Source organism: Cavia porcellus, unplaced genomic scaffold, assembly GCF_034190915.1.
Source record: "Cavia porcellus strain 051 isolate PalLab524CR breed Dunkin Hartley unplaced genomic scaffold, mCavPor4.1 scaffold_3, whole genome shotgun sequence".
NCBI classification, from domain to species: domain Eukaryota; kingdom Metazoa; phylum Chordata; class Mammalia; order Rodentia; family Caviidae; genus Cavia; species Cavia porcellus.
Window position 1 is genome coordinate 15,796,756 of NW_026947486.1, and position 20,843 is coordinate 15,817,598.

General features: G+C 37.4%; 1 protein-coding gene across 4 annotated transcripts in view; it reads left to right on the forward strand.

Moving 5' to 3' along the window:
- Window positions 1–860: 860 nt before the first annotated feature.
- Window positions 861–20,843, forward strand: part of Kdm6a (lysine demethylase 6A) — a 197,949-nt gene continuing 177,966 nt past the window's right edge. For 3 of the 4 annotated variants that reach the window (XM_063245756.1, XM_063245755.1, XM_063245757.1), the window contains exons 1-2: window positions 862–1,414; window positions 1,630–1,693. In XM_063245756.1, coding sequence (XP_063101826.1) covers window positions 1,254–1,414; window positions 1,630–1,693 — 225 coding nt within the window. In that variant the 5' untranslated portion in view covers window positions 862–1,253. Of the gene's footprint in view, window positions 1,415–1,629; window positions 1,694–20,843 lie in introns of all 4 variants that reach the window. The other variant, XM_063245754.1, reaches the window with a different exon arrangement.

Sequence of the window (20,843 nt, forward strand, 5' to 3'; positions counted from 1 at the left end):
TATAATACTATAATGTGTTACTGGTAAAATGCAGGGCAACGCAGGTAGCAAGAAAATTTGGCCCGAAAATGCCGCCAATAGACAGACCTTAGGCGGTGGAGTAGCACGGTCAGCCAGCCAGACCCCGCAGGGGACTCTGCTCCTTCCGGCCTGGGGTGTATGGACGGGAGTTAGGGGGCTTTTCCCCATTCACCTTCGGCGCGGGTGAGGGGATCTGAACTGCAAGTGCGGCTTGGCTTAGGGCGGCGGCCGTGCCTCTGGGCCTGGGTTCCGGCAGCGACTCCCCAAATACGCTCCTCGTAGAGGACGTTATTTCCAGTGGTGCCAAAAGTCTGTGTCTTCTTCGAAGGGCAGAGGTCCGGGAACGTGCACCGCTTCCGGGCGACGCGCCCGGGCCCTGGCCCTGTGTAGCTCCGGATCCCCGAGTCGCGGTCTGGCCCAGGTCCAGCCTCAGCCGGGCAAAAGCGATCCATGGCGACCAGAACCGGCGCTCGCGCCTGCCACGGGCGGTGCCGGACCTCGCCCTTCTCCGCCGCTCCCCTCCCCCCTCCTGAGCCCGCCGCGGCTCCCGAGGTGACACGGCCCGGACCCTTCCATTCTCTGCCAGTGTATTTAACTGGCACAACCTAACACGCTGCTCCTTGGCGGTGACAACCCTCCCCCCGACAGACGCGCCCAGCAGCCAACCACCGGCCAGAATTGGCGTGCGGCCCGCGCCCCAATCGGTGGTGGCCTCTGTAGGCGGGGCTCGAGCAGCTAGCAAGTTAAGTGGAGCCACGGCTGACGTGAGTCAACAAAGGTCACGTGGGGAGAGTGGGCCGCGCCGATTGGTTCCACTGACCAGGCTGAAGGGGGGGGTCACGGCGGCGGCGTGGGGCTCGCTGTGTGACACAATTACAACAACTTTGTGCTGGTGCCGGGGAAGTTTGTGTCTCCAACGAATCCCCCTTTGCTCCCGAGCCCCGCGCGCTCCAGCCATTCCCGCCGTCCCCGCCCGTGGCTAACCCTTGTCCGCCCCCGCGATGTGACCCTACAGCCGAGTCGCCGCCGCTGCCGACCCAGTGGCTCCGCAGCCTCTGCCACCGTCGCTTTCGCCGCTACCGCGTTGGGGTTTTTCGTCGCCGCTTCTCGCGGCGGAGGAGGCGGCGATAAAGTTGGTGTGCCGGTCCCGTGCGGAGACTGGGGGCGGCGTTGCGGGCTCCGGCCCGAGTTGGGGGGTGTCGGCGTCGGAGTTCTAAATTCGCTGCGTTTCCATGAAATCCTGCGGAGTGTCGCTCGCTACCGCCGCCGCTGCCGCCGCCGCTTTCGGTGATGAGGAAAAGAAAATGGCGGCGGGAAAAGCGAGCGGCGAGAGCGAGGAGGCGTCCCCCAGCCTGACAGCCGAGGAGAGGGAGGCGCTCGGCGGACTGGACAGGTACGGGCCGCCGTCACCCCCCCGGTAGGCTTCGGACAGGCAGGCGCCGCTCTCCGGGGATGCCCGAGCGCGGCTTGCCTCTGGTGGCGGTGGGGCGGGCACCTCGGCTCGGCGCTCTTTGCGCCGTCGCCGCCACCGGGGCCTCGGGCTCGGGCAGGGACTGCTCAGTGGCGTTCCAGGAGCGTTAATGAGCCGCGTGTGTCTTTCCCCTACAGCCGCCTCTTCGGGTTCGTGAGGTTTCATGAAGATGGCGCTAGGACGAAGGCCCTACTGGGCAAGGTAAGGCAGCCGCGGGCCAGAGCGCGGACACGGTCTCCCTGGCCGGCGCCACGCTCGCTGCGGGGCCCACGGCCCGGTTAGTGCTCATTGTGGCGGAGAACGAGGGTCTAGGGGCTTCCGGAAAACTATTTCCTGCCTCTGCTTTCCCTGCACCCCGGATACCTCGCTTGCTCCCTTGCGAAATCGCTCTCTACTACTAAAGCTGGAAGAACGGAGACGGCAATGCTTTGGGGCCAAGCCCAACTGGGTCGACAAAATTGCCCATTATTTTACAGTTTTTGAAGAGTAGGCCGATGATCTCCAAGGTGCCTATTGAGGGGTCAAGGGATCGCAAATGTGTGCACATTTTATCCAATTTCTGACTTCTTTGCCACTTACGGCTTTTATTCTGTTCCTTCAGGCAGGCTGTTTATGATGTCGACTGTTAATCAAACGTTTGGGGCTTTCTTCTGTCCCTGCTCCGGAAGGGGGAAGTTGCATGTAGTTTAGGTCCGTGAAGAGTTTGCATTGGGCTGCTGACATGTATCTGGGTTGCTGTGTGTTTTACCTAAAGTTAGGTGACTTGTTTACTTTTTTGGTCTTTCTGCCATGGAAATCCTGCAGTTATTCATGAATGTTTTTTTCTTCTGGAGCTTCGTTTCCTGTGTGTCTGTCACGGGAGGCCGGGGAGGATTGGGGTGTAGTCTCTGTTTATTTGTGTGGAAAGTTGTTGGCACTGTCATTTAGTTAAGTAATGGCTGCTCCTATCGGCCCAAGATGGCGGGACAGGGTGGGAGGAGAAAATGAGGGGGGGGGGTTTAGGGGAGAGGAGGAGAGGTAAACATGGAAATAAATAGTAGCGATAACAGGCCTCTGCTTTGGAGTGTGTAGCTCGGTGGTGTTTAATAAAAATTATCCCATATTATTTGCATACAGAATTCTCATACCTTTCTCTAGATTGAAAACAGCATATATAAGCCTGGTAAATGCTTGTCAACCTGTAGCGCATTTAGTTACCCATCAGTAAGCTATTGAACAAAGGCTGGAGCCTCATTCTGTCTGCATCAGTTTGTGTGTCCTGACCAAAATCTGATTGAAATGGTATTAAAAGGCTTTCTTAATTGGGACCGTGAAACTTGGAGTGTGTGATAGGTGTTGCATCCATTCGCCCTTTTCTTTACTGGCCGAAATTTGCATTTGACACTTATTTTTATTGTTGCAATTGAGAAAGAAGTTTGAAATGATTAAAGCCCAGCCTTTAAAAGATTTTTTTGTTTTTGTTCTTTAGTTATCCTTAATTTTTGTTTCTACGTTGGTGTAGTGGTGTCATTAAATCGTTTTTATCTATAATTATGCCTATGTTTTTGTTAAAAGTAAGTACATATAAGGAGTTTTGATTGCAAATAATGACCAAAAAGCTGAATGGAAATAATCTTGTTTGATAATTCCAATCCCTCTTGAATGCTACAGAAAACTTTGACCACATAGGTGTTAATTAATTTCATTAAAAATATCGCTGGAAAAATGAACAGTGACTAGGTGAGGAATGTTTGGAACATCAGAATTGTAAGTCTCCTATCTTGATTTTTTTTCCACTTACCAATGTACTTGAAATATTTTATTTAAAAATACAGTGGTACTGTCAAAATCATTATTCTAAAAAATAAAGCAAATGATTTAAGTTTAAAGATCATTTTATTTTGGAGTGAATATTAGCAGTTTAACATCGGGTTAGTAAAGTTGCTTCCATAGTTCATTTGGAAAAGTTTGGCCAAATATTTTTTGGTTATAGTGATGCAGCAATAAGTGGAATCTGATGTTTTATGTGCATAATGTGTGAAATGCTAGTTGATGATTTCATGTCTTTAGAATGCACATATTCAGATCCACAGTGAAACCACTGGGTTGCATACTGTAATATTGAACCCTGCAGTTATTATGAACTGGGCTTAAATTTTAAAAGACTGAACATTTTCAGGTTTTTTTTGTAGTTGTGCATTACTTTTTAGATGTTCAAATACAGCAAGATCTTAAAAACGAAGAACCTGCAAAGCATCATTTATGTTTTGGAGAAGAATTGCAAATTTATAAAACATGGGTAGCTTAAAAAAAGATTTCATTGCTTCTGACTCAATGCTAGTCAGGTTGAATGTGCTTGTATCAAGACTCATTAGGTTTAATGTTAAATAAAAAATTCTGTAATATGTGCTTGAACTCTCATGGAGTTCGTTCTTGGTTGCATCTTTGTGAGCCTGAACATAACGGTGGAATGTGTAATGTAAAGCTTGACATTATATAACCTCGCACCTTCTGTTAGAATTGGATTCTGAATAGAATGAATGAGCTGGAGTCCTGCTGTAGGAAGTACTGAATTATTTAGTTTCATTCCTCTTTTTAAACAGTCCTGGGAAGCAAGTTTTTTTTTTTTTTTTTTTTTTTAATTTTGGCTATATTGGTTTCAGAATTCTTTTTTCTTTTTCTTTATGTCTTAAAAATGAAGAGTTGACTTTTCCTTTAATAGGATGGGTGCAGACTACTTAACTGAGGACAGATAATAGAGTTGAATTCCCTTTTTAGTTGCAATTTTTGTTGTGCCGCCCCCCCCCTCCAAATGATTGAGTGTGCAGTTTTTATAACTTTTTTTCTTTTGGACAGAAATGTATCTATTACTGCTTGTTTTCATACATTTTTACTCATGTATTTTATTTGCTTTTAAATTTACGTTGTAGGTTTTGAGAAATAAAACTCTTGACCTAAAAGTTTTGGAAAGCTGAAGGCATTAAAGAAGTGCCTCTTACTTGCCCCTACACTTAGGTCTTCCTTTTCCAGATGTGAGGCTACCTTATCTAAACTTTTTTTTTAATTTGGCTATGTTACAGTCATTGTTTGCAGGATTGCTACTTGATATAGAGTGCTTGGGGTTGTGGATTAAAACAAATAATAATATAGTATTTTTATAGTATATCTTAAAATAAGATTGTAAAGAGTTGGAACTTGCTTAATCAGAGTTCTTGTGATGTATGTAGTGAGGGATCTTAGTTTGCTCTGTAATGCTGATCCTTAATATTTTTGTAACTTAAGATTCTTATTTTTTAAATTAAAACCAGTTAACGAAAAATAAGTGAAATTATTTTAACAGATGTTAACTATGGTTGTTTTTTAGTACATTTTTGAAAGCCTTTTAAGTTTTAAGAAAGATAAAAATTTGAGTTATATAATATAGATAGCATAAATGTAAGAATATATAGATACAGTAATACTGCAGAGTATCATTAGAGTAATTTATAGTAGAAAGTCGGGGAATATATCTTCTCTGTGTCAGGCCAAGAGGGCGTCTTATCTGTCAGAGAACTATACTTATATAGTTTATTTTAGGCTGTCTTATCATTTTTCAGGGTTGTAAGTAAATATTGTGTCTTTTTTTTGTGATTCTATTAATGGAAAGATAGAATTCTTAGAAGTGATACATTAAAAATGTATGTGCTTTTTGAAAAGATACTAATATTAAAATAGTTGGGGCTTTCAATTTTGGGGATAATAGAAGTAGTTTAACACCCATTAAGCTTATCTTTTCCTAAATGTAGTTTGCTTGCACATAGAGGGAAATTATTAGATCAGTTTTGGAGGTGGCTTTTTTATACTTTTAATTTTGGATATTGGTGATGTTTAAAAACAAATGTTACATGTTTTTTGTTTGTTGGTACTTGAACGTATATATTCATTTCCAGTGCTAAAAAAGTTTTGAGGTTTTGTTGTTGTCGTTCTTTGTTTTTTTGAGACCGGTCTCACTATCCAGGTTAGGCTGGCCTTGAACTCATTACGGAGCCCAGGTGCTGACCTCAAACTCTTGGCCATCCTCCTGCCTTAGCTTCCTAACTGCTGGGATTACAGGTCTGTGCCACCACGCCTGACTTCCAATGCTAAAGAAGTTTAGTGTTCTAGTTTGGAAAAAGTAACGATGAGTTAATGTCATGACTTATATTTGAAAATTAGATCTTTAACTTAATGAGTTTTTAAAAAAGTGTTTTCCAGTTTGGAAAGGTGTCTTCTAAATAATTATAGTTAACACTGATTACCTGGACAAAGTTTGATGCAGTTACTGCATATTAAAATTTTAATACATTCCTGCTAATAAAGATTAGTAGGAGGTTTACCTGTCTGGACAAATTAGAATTGTAATAATATAAAAAGAGGTACTTTGGACTGACTAGTCTTTCTGTACAATCAATTACAAATTGAAATGACTAGGGAACATTTTACTAACACATCTAGGTATTTTAGGTTAAAAATTGCTTCAGAAGCCATATGTGGTAGTATATGTCTATAATCTCCACACTCAGGCTGAGGCAGGAAGATCATCAGAATTCCAGGCCAACCTGGGTTACAGAGTGAGTTGAAGGACAGTTTGAGCTACATAGCATGACCATGTCTCAGACAAAAAATTGCTTCAGAGATGAATTTTTGTGACGAGTAGAAGAGTGGAATGATAGACCACACACTTTAAAACAAAGTGAAGCTTCATTGCGTAGCTAGCTGCAGAGTAAATCTTTTTCTTAGATTATATAATATTTAGTTTTGCTTATATATTATTGATACTCTGTATTTGGAAGGACTTCTGTTGAAATTATTTTTTACTTTGAAATTCATTGTGATGCTTTGAGCTCTTTGAAATTGATGTTAATGACAACACTGTAATAATATTTTTGAAATGTGGTATTTAGTATCCAGAGAGCTAGTTTATGTTAAGAAAACACCACCAAGGGGCTGGGGATTTAGCTCAGCGGCATAAGCGCCTGTCTTATAAGCAGGCAGTCGTGAGTTTTGATCCCTGGTACCGATTAAAAGGAAAAAGACCAAAAAAAAAAAAAAAAAAAAACCAAACACAAAAAAGAAAACACCACCAGATTGTCTAAGAAAAGGTGGTTAGCCTATTTAGGATCAATATATATTTATTTGTGGATTAGTTAATTGTTGGAGTGAATGTAATGAATGCACAGTTGAGAGTTTTAGGCACTCATACTAAAACTTCACATGTAATTGTATCAATTTTCCATATTGATTTGTAAGTTATGACAGTAATTAAAATAGCAAATATTTGAATGTATACTAAGTGTGAGTAGTTTATGCTAGAGAATATGAAAGTAATAGTTAACACTCACTTGTGTTGAATTGAGTTTCCTAAGAGGGGCAAGATAAGTATGACCAACATATCAACTCCAGTCATATTTAAAGTGTGAAGTGCTCTGAAAATTTATGATAAAGGTCATTTTAGCAAGTTATAAATTAGAATGACTTATAATGGATTGGGGGAAATGTTTCTTGATTGTATTTCTTGGAGATGATTTACTGTATGTTCTGTACCTCCTGATTTCATTTTGTAGTAATACGTACTTCTCATTGGGTTCTTAATTTGAGATCCTTACCTGAGTATTCGTGGGTCAATTTAAGAAATTCTCTTGACAATTTTGGAATGGTATCCAAGTAGTAGTTAAATAATAGTCATTTTGGAGCATAAAACGTGTCTGGGATGAGGATGGAAAGGGGATTTTAAACTATAGATTTCTGTACTGTGTCCTCCTTTAACCATAGATTTTTTTTTTAACTACAGAATGCATTACTTTAAATGATACAGTAAGCATTCAGATAGTGACTATACCAGAATGTCACATTTTGATTGACTAAAGAAGCTATTTATTTATTTATTGAGATAGGGTCTTATATATATATAATTCAGGTTGTTCTTGAATTCACGACATAGCCCAGGCTGGTCTGGAACTCACAGTGATCTTTCTGCCTCAGCCTCACAAGTGCTGCTGGAATTAAAGGCCTGTACCACTACTCCTGGAAAGATGAGGTTAAATTGTGTCTGTAGTTAGAATAGATACTTTAAAAAGCTTTATTGCGTTCTATTAAATCTCTCTCAACTTGGCAGTTGGTTCTTCAGTGGGGTCTATAGTGAATGAAGTAGAGACATTATATTAGGTCCTATTTCTTTTTGTGCTTTTATGATAGTTACTATACTCATTCTTTATTTTGATCCTATAGCATCTGTTTCATTGCTGATTTTATTTTTGGGCCCAATGTGGCACAGGCTGATACTGGTTTTGTTGTGCTGGAAACTGAAACCGGGGTCTCATGCATTCTAGGCAAGTGTTACACCATAGGGCTATAGTCCCAGCTCAGGCTGATTATTTGGGACCTTATTAAGATCTGTATAACCTGGAAAAATAGGAGTAATCTCTTAGTTAGATGGCTTTAAGTTTTGTGAACCAGTTTTTAGGCTGTTTGCCATTTCTTTTGTACTACTTGGTTTTTAAATTTCCTCTTACCCGTTTTTTTCCTTTATTCTTTTGTCTGCTTTTCTACATTGCTAAAATTGTTGGTGTCATTCTGTTGTGGATGTAGTCTTGTATTCTTTTTGTAGTTTTGTCTGTGTTAGAATAAATAAAAGATGCCACTGCTAAATTTGTTCTCAGAAAGAGGATTGGGCTTTGTTATGGTTGATGGTATTATAGAAGGACATCTAATTCACTGTAATTTAGAACAATGGAACAAATTATTTTATTAAACAAAGGGTTGTTTTCAGTCTATAGATTTATCATACTGTGTTCATTACATCCTTCTCTTTGGGGTAAAGCACAGTTTAGGGAAATTTTCTGTATTTTCTAAAGTCAAGAAACCAACTGACCTTTACCTGTCACCCAACTTCAACAATTTTCTGTTCATGGCTAGTCTTATTTGTACCTTGCACATTACTTCACTAACTTGAGGCAAATTTGAGACATCAGCCACATCATTTAATCCATAGATATCTGTTTTATCTCTGAAAGCAGACAGTAATGCCCTTATTAAACATAGAAATGATTTCTGAGTGTTAAATATTTGTGGACTTTCTTTTTTGCTATGTGGGAGTTGACCATTAGTTGTTTGAGAAATGAGAGGAAAACAGATATGTAGCTAAATATATGTTGTAAACTTGTGTTTTAATTTTGTGGTAGGGTTCTGTAATAGAATATTATACAATACGTGACAAAAGGTAATTTTCTCTCAGAACTTTATGAGTCTTAGCTGTTTGCATGTGTTTGAATAGTTTGTACATTTAAGGAAGATGTTTTTAAGACATAGTAGTTAAAATAAATGTTTATGTTTATGAATTTCAAATATCAGGATGGGAACTAGAAAAACTTTACTTTGCTTGATTGATTGTGAAACATTTTTTGAACTCTTGTGAGTTAGGAGTCCTCATATTCAGGGTAACTAGTAAGAACTTAACCTCTGCATGGTGCAGTAGGTGGGAGAAGGCCATCTGACTATGTAATATAATTACAGTAATAAAGATACATGCATACAAAGTACTCTGAGTTCTCAAATGATGGCGCAATTAGAACACTTCGAACTGTGCACTACTGAAGATACTGCCATGATTCTCAACATTTTGGAGCAGTTAATTTTGAGTGGAAAAGAGGGTGAGGTTTTAAAGCATGAGTAGAGATTTACTAGATATATAGCAAGAGGAAAAGAGGTCAAGAGTTGGAGATAGCAAGTAAAATGGTTTTCGAGGAATTGTGAATAATCTAATGTGGATAGAGGGTGGTGGAGTGTCTCAGTAGAGTTGGGAAAAGGTAAAGGTAACTGTATGTGTGAAGAACTCCACTGTAGGCTGTAGGTGTTTTGTATGCATTACTAAACTCAACTCTTTGATCAGAAGTAGGTGAAGCAGAGTGCAAAGAAAATTACTGTAGTTACGTAGTATTGATGGTTAGATAGTAATGTGTGGACTTTAGGATAGAATTCTGCTCTTGCCAGTCACTGGATGTGTGATCCTTAGGCAAATGTCTTTTCAGAGGTGGCTAAGCTTTCTCATCTGGAAGTAGAAGGGGTAGATTTTCTCTGGGACAGTGGTGGTGAACCTGTGGCATATGTGCTGCAGTGGGTTGTTTGTATTGTTGAAAGCGTTAATAGATTCACCATCACTGGTCTCGGATGTTTCATTTTGTTTTAGAGAAAATATGTAAATTTCCAGACAAGGTGCTCTGTACATCTTGATCAGTTAAAAGAGGCACAACTTTTAGTGTGTTACTTATTTCATAAAGAATATCTTTATTTTCATTATAGATCTGTAACAGTTTAGAAAAGTGATATTTACCTTTTCAGCCATTATCTGTGGAACAGAGTGTGGGAATCCTTGAAACCCAACCATGGATCTACTCCAGTATTTTTACTTAGTTTATTGATTCTTGAGTGGAGATGTTAGTGGTGGGTATATGCTGGGAAGAAAGAAAAGCTTTAAAAATTATTGGTTCAGTTAAGCCGAATAGCATGCTTTTACTGCATAGTTGATGGCCACTTAACATATTCTCTTCATGTCTTCTCTTAATCCTATATGATGGTAGGGGAGGACAGTGTGGACTTGATCCCTAGAGAGCTTATTGTTTTAACTGGAAAATATTTGATAAAGCACCATTAACATAGTTAGTAGGTGGTATTTTCTCAGTTTGGGTGCTCAAAATGCTTGTTTGGTTGGGAGGCTTTGTGGTAAACTGAGAACAACAATGGACTAGAAAGCTGAACATTTGAATATTTGGGTCTGTTGCCTACTCTAGTCAAATCACTTAATTCTGCTCCCAAGTTCACCATCTGTTAAAAACAGGGCTAGGCATTAGGAATTTCAAAAATGATCGTGTAGCACCAGAATTATAGTTGGCTGTTCATTTGAATTTTTTAGTTTAACTCAGTTCTTTAAGATTTTAACCCAGAAAAGACCACGATTAAACTTTGTTCTAGATTGTAATTTTCTTTGATTTTAGCCTCAAGTCTTTCTAAGACCAGAAACTGAAGGAAGGCACATAATAGAACCTAGAGTTGCTTGTTTTTGTTAATCTAGTGCTTACTGATTCTGTTAACCTTAGATTAGTTTGCAATTAATGACTAGTGTTTTGACTTTCTCAAACACTGCTCTTATAATTTGGATTGTTGCTTCTGAACTCTCATCTGGTGTTTCTGGTTCCAGCTGTAATCATTGTATATTCTTGGTTGCCTGGAATTCATGTTATCACAGGGCTTAATAAATTCTGAAGTCTTAAAATTCTGAAGTCTTAATTGATAACAAATGCCATATTGAACAAGTAAGTACTACTAGGGACTGGGTGTTTTGGTGTTAAAAAGGTAAGTAAGGCCCCTCAGTTTCCATAAGAGCACTAAGAATCAAATGGCATTAGCCAAGGCACTTTCTTTTCCTGTTTTTCTTTCCTTCCTTCAAAACTTAACTTCCTTTCCCTTTCCCTTTTTTTTCCTTTTTCTTTTTTTGAGATAAGATTTTGTTACGTATCTCAGGCTGGCCTCTCAAAGTTACTGTGTAACCCAAGCTGGGTTCAAACTCAAGATCCTCTGCCTCAATCCTTGAGTCCTGTGATTACAGGCACGTATTTGGTATTCCTGGGTAGTTGGGACACTTTATGAACTACTGAAAGTAAGCTTTTAGTTTTGAATTTTGTTCTGTGGGCATGTGAGATTACATTTTCATTAAAGTTTATCAGTTAGAAAGATGATTGAGAACTTTTCAGTTAGATTCAGAGTGTAACTATTAAATTATAATCCTTAACTCATAACTCTTGAGGAAATCTTTTTTAAAAAAACAACTTTTCAAACATGACAAATGGATAAGTAAAATGATTTGAATGATCTGTCATTGAGATATAAGTTTAGTTTGTTCACTGATATTACTTGGCCAGGATGTTGCAGGTAGTATTCACAAGCCCAAAGATAACTGTGAACAGACTATCAATAAAGATTATCCAGTGTAGCTGGGCATGTTGGCACACATCTGTAATCAAAACACTATGGAAAATGGGGACAGGAGGAGTACAGCTTCAAGCCCAGCAAGGGCAATTCGGTGATTTAGTGAGATCCTGTCTCAAAAATACAAAAAGGACTGGGGACATATAGCTCAGTGCCGAGGCCCTGGGTTCAATTCCCTGGACAAAAAATAAACAGAAAAAGATTATCCAACCAATGAATAGTCATGATTTTGTGGAAAAAAGAACAGTCCTGAATGAAAGGAAAAAGTAGAGTCCTTATGTTTGAGTCTTATCTTGTTGTACATGGTTGTCCTTATAGACGTGAATATTACGTGACAGTTTGGATATTATGAATGCATTTTTGGAAATGAGAATACTTTTCTACTGACTTAATGTTTTCTTCATAAATTTTGTGACAATTGTAGATTCATATACAGTTGTAAGAAATAATAGATCTATTGTGCCCTTTACCCAGTTTCCCCCAATGGTAGCATCTTGTGAAAACTATGGTACAGTATTATAACCAGGATATTGAAATTGATATGGTCAAGATACGAAACAGCCCATTTTCAAAAGTATCTATCTTGTTGCCCTTATGTAGCCATTATATAGTCCCATTGCCTATTTGTAATCTCTGGCAACCACTAATCCAGTTCTATAATTCTGTCATTTCAAGAATATTATAAATGGGATCATACAGTATATGTCTTTTTTGAAATTGCCTTTTATTCATTAAGTAGGTTTCCCCGGGGTCATCTAAGTTGTTAGGCTTATTAGTAGTTCTATTTATTGCTGAGTAGTGTTCAGTAATATTGATGCATCAGTTTCTTTACCCATTGAAAGACATCTTAGTTATTTCATTTTTGGCTATTGTGAGTAGAGTTGCTACAAACATTTGTGTATAGATTTTAGTGTAAACATCAGGTTTTTTTTCCTTGTATTGTGCTCAAGAGTGCAATTACTGATAGTTGCGTATTTCATTTTATAAAAACTGCCAAAATGTTTTCAAGAACTACTCTACTATGTTATATTCCACCAGCAGGGTATGTGTATTCCAGTTACACTGCATGCTTGCTAGAATTTGGTATTATTGAGGCTGGGGATTTAGCTCAGCGGCATAAGCGCCTGCCTTGCAAGCAGGCAGTCGTGAGTTCGATCCCTGGTACTGATAAAAAGGAAAAAGACCAAAAAAAAAAAAAATTTGGTATTATTACTTTAAAAAATATTTGATACACTGGTAGGTGTGTAGCGATAGGTCATCCAGGTGTCTTTTTACATTTATTGATTGTGGTTGATTGCAGTAGTTGGGATTGAACAAGAGCCACTCACTGAGCTGCATTCCCAGCCCATTTATTGATTGATTGATTGATTGTGATACTGGGGATTGAACCTAGGGCCTTAGCATTGAGCTACATCCCTAGGTCTTATTTTTTAGTTTTGAGACAGGACCTTGCTAAATTGCCTAAGTTGGCCTCAAACTTGAGAGCGTCTTGCCTCGGTCCTCTGGAATAGCTTGGGTGCCTGCCAAGATATCTGGCCCATTTGAAGTTTTAATTTACATTTCCTTAATGGCTAGTGACATTGCACATCTTTCATGTTCTTATTTTCCATTTGTGTATTCTGTTTAGTGAAATGGTCATTTTTTTTTTTAAACCTTTTTTTTGGTTTGTTTGAATCAGAATCTCCCTATGTAGTTCAGGGTGACTTGAACTCACTGTGTAGCCCAGGTTAGCCTAGAACACAGCGATCCTTCTGCCTCAGCCTCTGGAGTACTGGGATTACAGGTGTGTAGCATCAGACCTGGCGCCCATTTTCTGATTGAATTTTTAAAAATTTACTGTTTAGTTCTGAGTCTTTTGTATGTTTTAGGTTTAGTTTTGTGGCTGTAAATACTTTCTTATGGTTTGTAACTTTTCAGTCTTTTTCTTCAGACCAAAGATTTCAGTTTCTTGCAGTCCAATTTATCAGTTTTTATTTTATGGAACACTTTGCTTGGGCCTACATTTGTAAGACTTTTTTTGTCTTTTTCCTTTTTATCCGTACCGGGGATCGAACTCACGACTGCCTGCTTGCAAGGCAGGCGCTTATGCCACTGAGCTTAATCCCCAGGCCCCCCCCCCCCCCTTTTTTTTCTGTGTTAAAGGTTTTGCATTTTTACTTTATGTGAGGTGGGAGGTTTATTTACTTAAAATTAACAGGGAAATTTTAATATAAAGAATTATTCAGTAGTAAATTGGAATCGCAAGAATTCAGTGGTAAATGCTTTAGAAATGAATGGAAACCCAGCTGGGTTGCTAAGGAGAAGGTCTGTTCCTCAAAGAAGCTGAATGAGAGGTTTATGTTGAGCTTTATATTTTTGCCCTAGGATGTAAATTGTTTTTAACCATTATTTGTTGAAAAGGCTATCTTTTCTTTTGCAGTTAAATTGCTTTTGGATGTTTGTTAATCATTGGAACATTTATTAAGGGATTCTTTTCTGTTTTTTTTTTTTTTTTTTTTTTTTGTTGTTGTGTTTTGTTAGTCCCATTTTGTCTGTTCTTGATTACTATAGCTTTGTAGTGGGCCTTAACACCAGGAATAGTGATTCTGACCACTTTATTCTTCTTCATTTAGGTTGTTCTAGCTGTTCTAAGGCCTCCTATAAGTAAATTTTCTATATAAATTTTAGTGTCTATGTGAAAACTTGCTGAAATTTTGACAAGAATTTCATGAAATCTATAGATTAATTTGGATAATGTTTTACTCCATTGAGTCTTAAAATCTATGAGCATGAGAGATATCTCTTTATTTATTCAGGATTCTGTTTGTTGTTTTTTTTTGGGGGGGGGTCTTTTTTGAGACAGGGTTTCCCTATGCAGTTCAGGTTGTCCTTGAATTCCCTTAGCCTCCTGAGTGCTGGGATTACAGATATCTGCCATTACACCTGGTTTATTTAAGTAGTTTTTTTGATTTATTCCATGACCGTTTATTAAAGTCTCTACCTGAGTATATTGTTTTCTTTGGTCCAAAGAATGGTGATTTTAAAAAAGTACAGGTTTTTTAAAATGGTGATTTAAAAAAAATACAAATTTCTAAATCTTCATTGTTAGTGTGTAGATTTTTCTGTTTTAGTCTTGTATCCTGTGGTCTCTTGAATTCGTTTATTTTAGGAAGTTTTTTCTAGGGCAGGTCACTAATAAGTAGAAAAGGTTTTACAGTTTAATTTCTTCCTTTCCAACCTATATTCCCTTTCTTTTCCTTGCCTTATTGCAGTGGCTGAAACTTCTAGCATTACATTGAGTAATACTGACAGCAGGCATCTTTGTCTTGCTATTAAAGTTTGAGGGACACTGTTTTTTTGGTTGTGAAATATGTAAATTTTTTTCATAGATAGAATTTAAGGAAGTTCCTGTATCTATCCCTTTTTTTACCATACCTAACTTGTTGAAACGTTTTTACCTGAAGGAGGTTGGATTTTGACAAATGGTTTGCTGTGTCATCTGATGTGATTAAGATTTTTCTTCTTGAGCTTGTTGATATGTTAGAATGTATCAATTGATTTTTTTCATTGTTGAACCAGCTTTGCCTACTCAGAGTAAAACGATGGTCTGGGCGTGTGGAGTGTGTGTGTGTGTGTGTGTGTGTGTGTGTGTGTATGTGTGCCTCTTTGTACATTGTTGGGCTACATTTGCTAACTTTTTGCTTAGGAATTTTGTGTCTAAGATCATGACGAGCATGAATGAGTACCTTCTCATATATAATACTAGAGTGTGCCAATATTTTGTTGGAGGATTTCTGTGTCAAAGTATCATGAGAGATAGTGACTTACAGTAACTTTTCTTTTTGAGGCAGAGTCTTGTTATGTAGTTCAGCCAGGCCTTGAATTTACTTTATTGCCCAGGTTGGCCTCAAATTTACAGTAATGTTCTTGCCTCAGCCTCCCAAGTGCAGGGAATACAGGCATGTGCCGCCATGCCCAGCTATGGTTACTTTTTGTACAGTATTTGTCTGGTTTTGGTATTGGTGATATTAACCTCCATAAAGTGAGTTGTGAAGTGTTTCCTTCTGGATTAGAATGTGTAAAATTGATTTTACTTCATGTCTTAAATGTTAATTGGAATTTTACAGTGAGACTATTTGAACTTACTTTTTTTTGGAGGTTTCCATTAGAAAATTTAGGTTTTTTAGTACTTCTAAAACCTTTCAGATTGTTCATTGTCTTTGCTGAGTTTTGGTAGTTTGTATTTTTCAAGGATCTGGTTGAAGTTGTTGAATTTATGAGCATCATCCCATGTATTCCTTTAGTCACTTTAATGGTTGCAAGATCAGTAGTGTTATCCCCATTTTCATTTCTGATGCAATCTATATTGTTTTTTATTTTAAAGAGAAAAAGCAGAAAAATCAAAAAGATGACAAAAATAATAACAACAACAAAAAGCAGTGGCGATACAGAATTTCCAAACAAGATGATAGGAATTTAACAATGGTTGTTACATTGCATATTATTATTCTCAAAGTAATTGTTCAGGCTACCAGATACAGACATGCACAATTGATCAAACAATGATTTCCCTTTGAGGAGTTTCTTTCCCTTATACGGTATTGTTAACTTTTGGATCTTATTTACTCTTTCCGTTTTTTATACTGGCGAGACAATATGGTATTTACACATGCAAATCTGATTTATTTCACTTATGAGCATGAACTCTAGTTGTATTTATTTACCTACAAAAACCTTGAGTGTATCCTTCTTTATGGCTAAGTAGTACTCCATTATATAAAAATATCACATCTTTTTTATCCATTCCTCAGTTGATGGACATTTGGGTTGTTTCTAAGATTTAGCTGTTACATATTGTGCTGCTGTAAAAATAAATGTACATATATTGCTGTGGTATGTTTTCAGTTATTCTGGGAAAATACCCAGGAGAATAGCAGGGTCAAATGGAACTTCTAGTCCTAGTGTGTGGAGGAATCACCATACTGATTTCCACAGTGGTTGCACCAATCTATATTCCCACCAAGAGGGTTTCCTTTTTCCCCAGAGCCCTTCCAGCATTTGTTATTGGTTAATTTTTTGATGTTAGCTATTCTTTCTGGAGTGAGATGATGTCTCAGTGTTTCAGTTTTCATTTCTCAAGTGACCAATGATGTTGAACATTTTTTTCGTATATTTGCTATTTGTATTCTTTATCTGAGAATTGTGTGTTCATCTCAGATGCCCATTTTTGGATTGGGTCTTTAAATTTGAGGGCCCTGATTTTTTTCAATTTGTAATTTATATCTCAAAAATTCATTTTCTGTTAGTTTTTCTGAAAGTTTATCAGTTTTATCAATTTTTGTTTTTTAGAAAACCAGCTTTTTGTTTTATTCGTTTTGTATTTTACTGAGATGAAGGTCTTGCTATGTTGGCCACACTAACCTTAAACTTGAAATTTTACCTCAGCCTCTTGAGTTGAGAGGAATTATAGGTATATGTACCATGCCCAGATTTATTGATTTTTTTTCCTCCATTGTTTTCAATGTTACTGATTTATTCTGTAGTCTTTTTTATTTCCTTTCTTCTGCTTGCTTTGGATTAATTTGCTCTTCATTTTCTATTTTTTATCACCATGGAACTTGGGTTAGTGATTTAAGACCTTTCCTTTTCTCTAACAATTTAGCATTAAAATTTCAGTGTTATAAATTTACCTTTAGCTGTGTTCCACATATCCTTGCATGTTGTGTTTCCATTTTCATTCAGTTATATGCATTTTAAAATTTCCTCTGATTTCTTTGGTCCATGACATATTTAGTACTGTTTTGGTCAGTTTCTAAGTATTTTAAGATTTTCCTGTTTTCTTTCTGTTGCTGATTTTCAGTTTGATTTTCATTATGGTCAGAGAATTTACTTTGTATAATTTTTTTTTTCTCTTTTTATGGGTACCGGGGATCGAACTCATGACCGCCTGCTTGCTTGCAAGGCAGGTGCTTATGCTGCTGAGCTAAATCCCTAGCCCCTCTTTGTATAATTTCTACTCTCATATTTGTTAATTTTTTTATGGTACAGGATATGGTTTACACGGTGACTATTCCATGGGTGATTGAAAAGAATGTGTATTATGCTTTTTTATACTGTATATATGACCATTAAATCCTGTTGGTTGATTGAGTTCTTTATCCTTTGCTGATTTTATGTCTAGTTCTATCCGTTGCTAACTGTGTGATATTATAAATCTTTAGTTACAATTGCAGCTTTGTTTATTCTCATTTTAACAATTTTTGCTTCTTTTGTTTTGAGGCTATGTCATTGTTTGTACACATTTAAGGTTGCCATGTCTTTTGGTGGGTTGATACTTTTATCATTATGTGTTGTCTGTCTTTGTTTTACTAGTGTTTTGCCTTATGCTGAAGTCTATATTAATATAGCCACTTCTATTTTTGAAAAGATTTAGTATTTATTTGGTATGTTGTATTGTTTTTAAATCTTTTTTTGTGGTGCCAGGGATTGAATTCTGGGCCTAGTACATGATAGGCATGCACTGTATTGAGCTACACCACCAGCCAATGATATCTTTTTACATTCAGTGTCATCATGTCATCATGTATTTTTCTTTTTTAGAAAGTATATTATTAATATTAAAAATCATTCTTCCTGTCTCTTTTAATTGGCAAATTTTTGCATCTAACACTTGGAATATTAGGGTTTAAGTCTACTATTTTACTGTTTTTGTTTCCTGTGTTACTAATTTCTTGCTATTATCTGAATTTTTTTAGGATTCCATCTAGATTTTGTTATATTGTTCAATTTTTTACAGTAGTTGTAATTTATCACTATCTGGTATTGATGTTTTATCACTTTTGTCTTTTGTCATTTTCACAGCTCTCCCACCCATTGGTGATAATGGGGATTAAACCCAGGGGCCTCACATTGAGTTACAATTCCAGCTTGTTTTATTCTGAGAGAAGGCCTCACTAAATTGCCTATTGAACTTGCAACCATTTTGCTTCAGCTGTGATTACAAGTATACCAAGGATACTCATACCGGTCTCTACTTTTTTTTTGGTACTGGGGATTGAACTCATGACCTTGCACTTGCCAGGCAGGTTCTATGCCGCTGAGCTAAATCCCCAATTCTCTCTCTACTTTTGAAATATAGGTTCCTTAGGTATTTTCTGTATGTGCATTGAACACTGCATTAGATGATGTGGTAAATGTTGCTTCTACCAAAAACTGTGATTGAGGAAACTCATGAGTATTATAATAAATAGTTTTATTACATTTACCTCTACTTTCACCAATTGTAGTGTTCTTTCCGTTGTGAAAATTTAGCTGCCTTCTGTTACCATTTCCTTTTTGTTAAGAGAACTTGAGTCATTCTTTCATGGTAGGTTTGCTAGCAACAACTTTGTTTTTCTGAGATTGCCTGTATTTTCTTTCATTCTTGAAGTATGTTTTCGTTGTATGTAGAATTCACATTGGATGATTCTTTTCTTTCAGTACGGGACAAACGTTGTGCTATTTCCCTCTGTTTTGTATAGTTTCAGATGATAAATTTTCTCATTCAAATTGGTGTTTCCCTGTAAATAATGCATCATTTTGGTTCTTGGTGGTTTATATGGAAAAAGGAACCCTTCTACACTGTTGGTGGGAATGTAGACTGGTGCAGACACTGTAGAAATCGATGTGGAAATTCTTCAAAAAACTAGAACTGCGGGTTCCATGTACCTAGCTATTCCTTTTCTTGATATCTTCTGGAAAGAATTAAAAGCATCATACCACAGCAATGTACCCACACCCATGTTTATAGTGGTGTGGTTTGTAACAGCTAAATCTTGGAAACAGCCCAGATGTCCATCAACCAATGAATGGATAAAGGTGTGTGTGTGTGTGTTTAATATAGTAGAGTGCTACTCAGCCATAAAGAAGAATAAACTTGAGACATTTCTAGGTAAATGAATGTGCCTTGAGACCATACTCTTAAGTGAAATAAATCAGACACACGTGTAAATTCCACATTGTTTCTCTGGTGGGAGAAACTGAAAGTATAAAAAAAAACCCAAAATGTATAATAGATATTGTGAAAAAAAGGAGAAAACGTTCAAATGTGAAGGGGAACTAGGAAGGGGTAAGGGGGAAAGGAGGGAAAGTAAAAGAAAAGATGAGAAAAGAAGGGTAAAGTGGAAAGAAAGCTTTTGTAAATAAGGAGAGGAAGAGAGGTTGAAGGGAGGGGAGAGGAATCAGAGATAAAAGAAGAATAAAGATATATGATGTACAGGTGTAAATTCTCTATGATGGATGTTATCATTACATATATCTAAAACATACCGATAACTTAATTAAAAAATACAGGATTTTTGCCCAATTTTAAATCACATCTGCAAGGTCCCTTTTGCCATGGAATGCAACGTACTTACAGTTAGGGAGATTAAGGTGGAGGATCATCGTTCAGCCTACCACAGGCTACAAAAGAAAAAAGGGAGAGAGGGATTAGGTACTCAAGGTTTATGATGAACTTGTCAATTTCCAAGTGTAAGTATCAAAAGCCTTCTTGACTTAGTGCATAAAAACTACAGTAAAACATGGCACTTGATAGAGTCTTCCTGCTTAACAGGTGAATACAGAAATTAGGGGTCTTGGAGATGTTCTAACATAGATTGGTTAATCAGTGCCTTTGAGACAAAAAGACAAAGATAAGGTGAGACTTGTGAAGCTCCTTTTTAAGTGCTTGACCCAGACCACAGCGGATTGATGAGTCTCCTGAAAATGATATATAAGCTTTCTTAGTGAATGTTAGGTATTAATTTTTAAATTACTTTTGTGTCATTTGCTACCATTATTTCTTTAAATGTCCTTTCCCTCTTAAATTGTGCGTCTTTTGGTATACTTTATCGTGTCCCACAGCCCTCTGATGCTCTGTTCGTTTTTATTCCTTCTTCTCCTTTCTGTTCCTTGGCTGAATAATTCTAATTGGCCTCCTTTCAAGTATAAGGATTTTTTTTTGTGTGTGATCAGATATGCTGTCATTTCATTTATTATGCTTATTACAGTTTGACCTTTGTGAAATAGTTTATCTCATTTATTAATTTTTTTTGGACACATTGAATTCATACTTTGGACATATTCTTCAGAAATGTTTTATTTTAGTTCTTTAAATGTTTACAATAGCTGACTTTTAAAGTGTTGATTAGTAAGCCAGTGTCTGGTTTCTTCTGAGACAATTTGTATTGGTTGCCTTTTGTTCAATGGCTAGACCTTTGCATGTCTCAAAGTTTTTGTTTGAAAATTGGATATTTGAATATAATATAATTTTGAAAGCTTGAATGTCTGCCATCTACAGCATTTGCTTTTTTTACTGTTGTTCTTGTTTTATTTTCAGTGACTCTTCTGAACAAATTATGGAAAATTATATGCT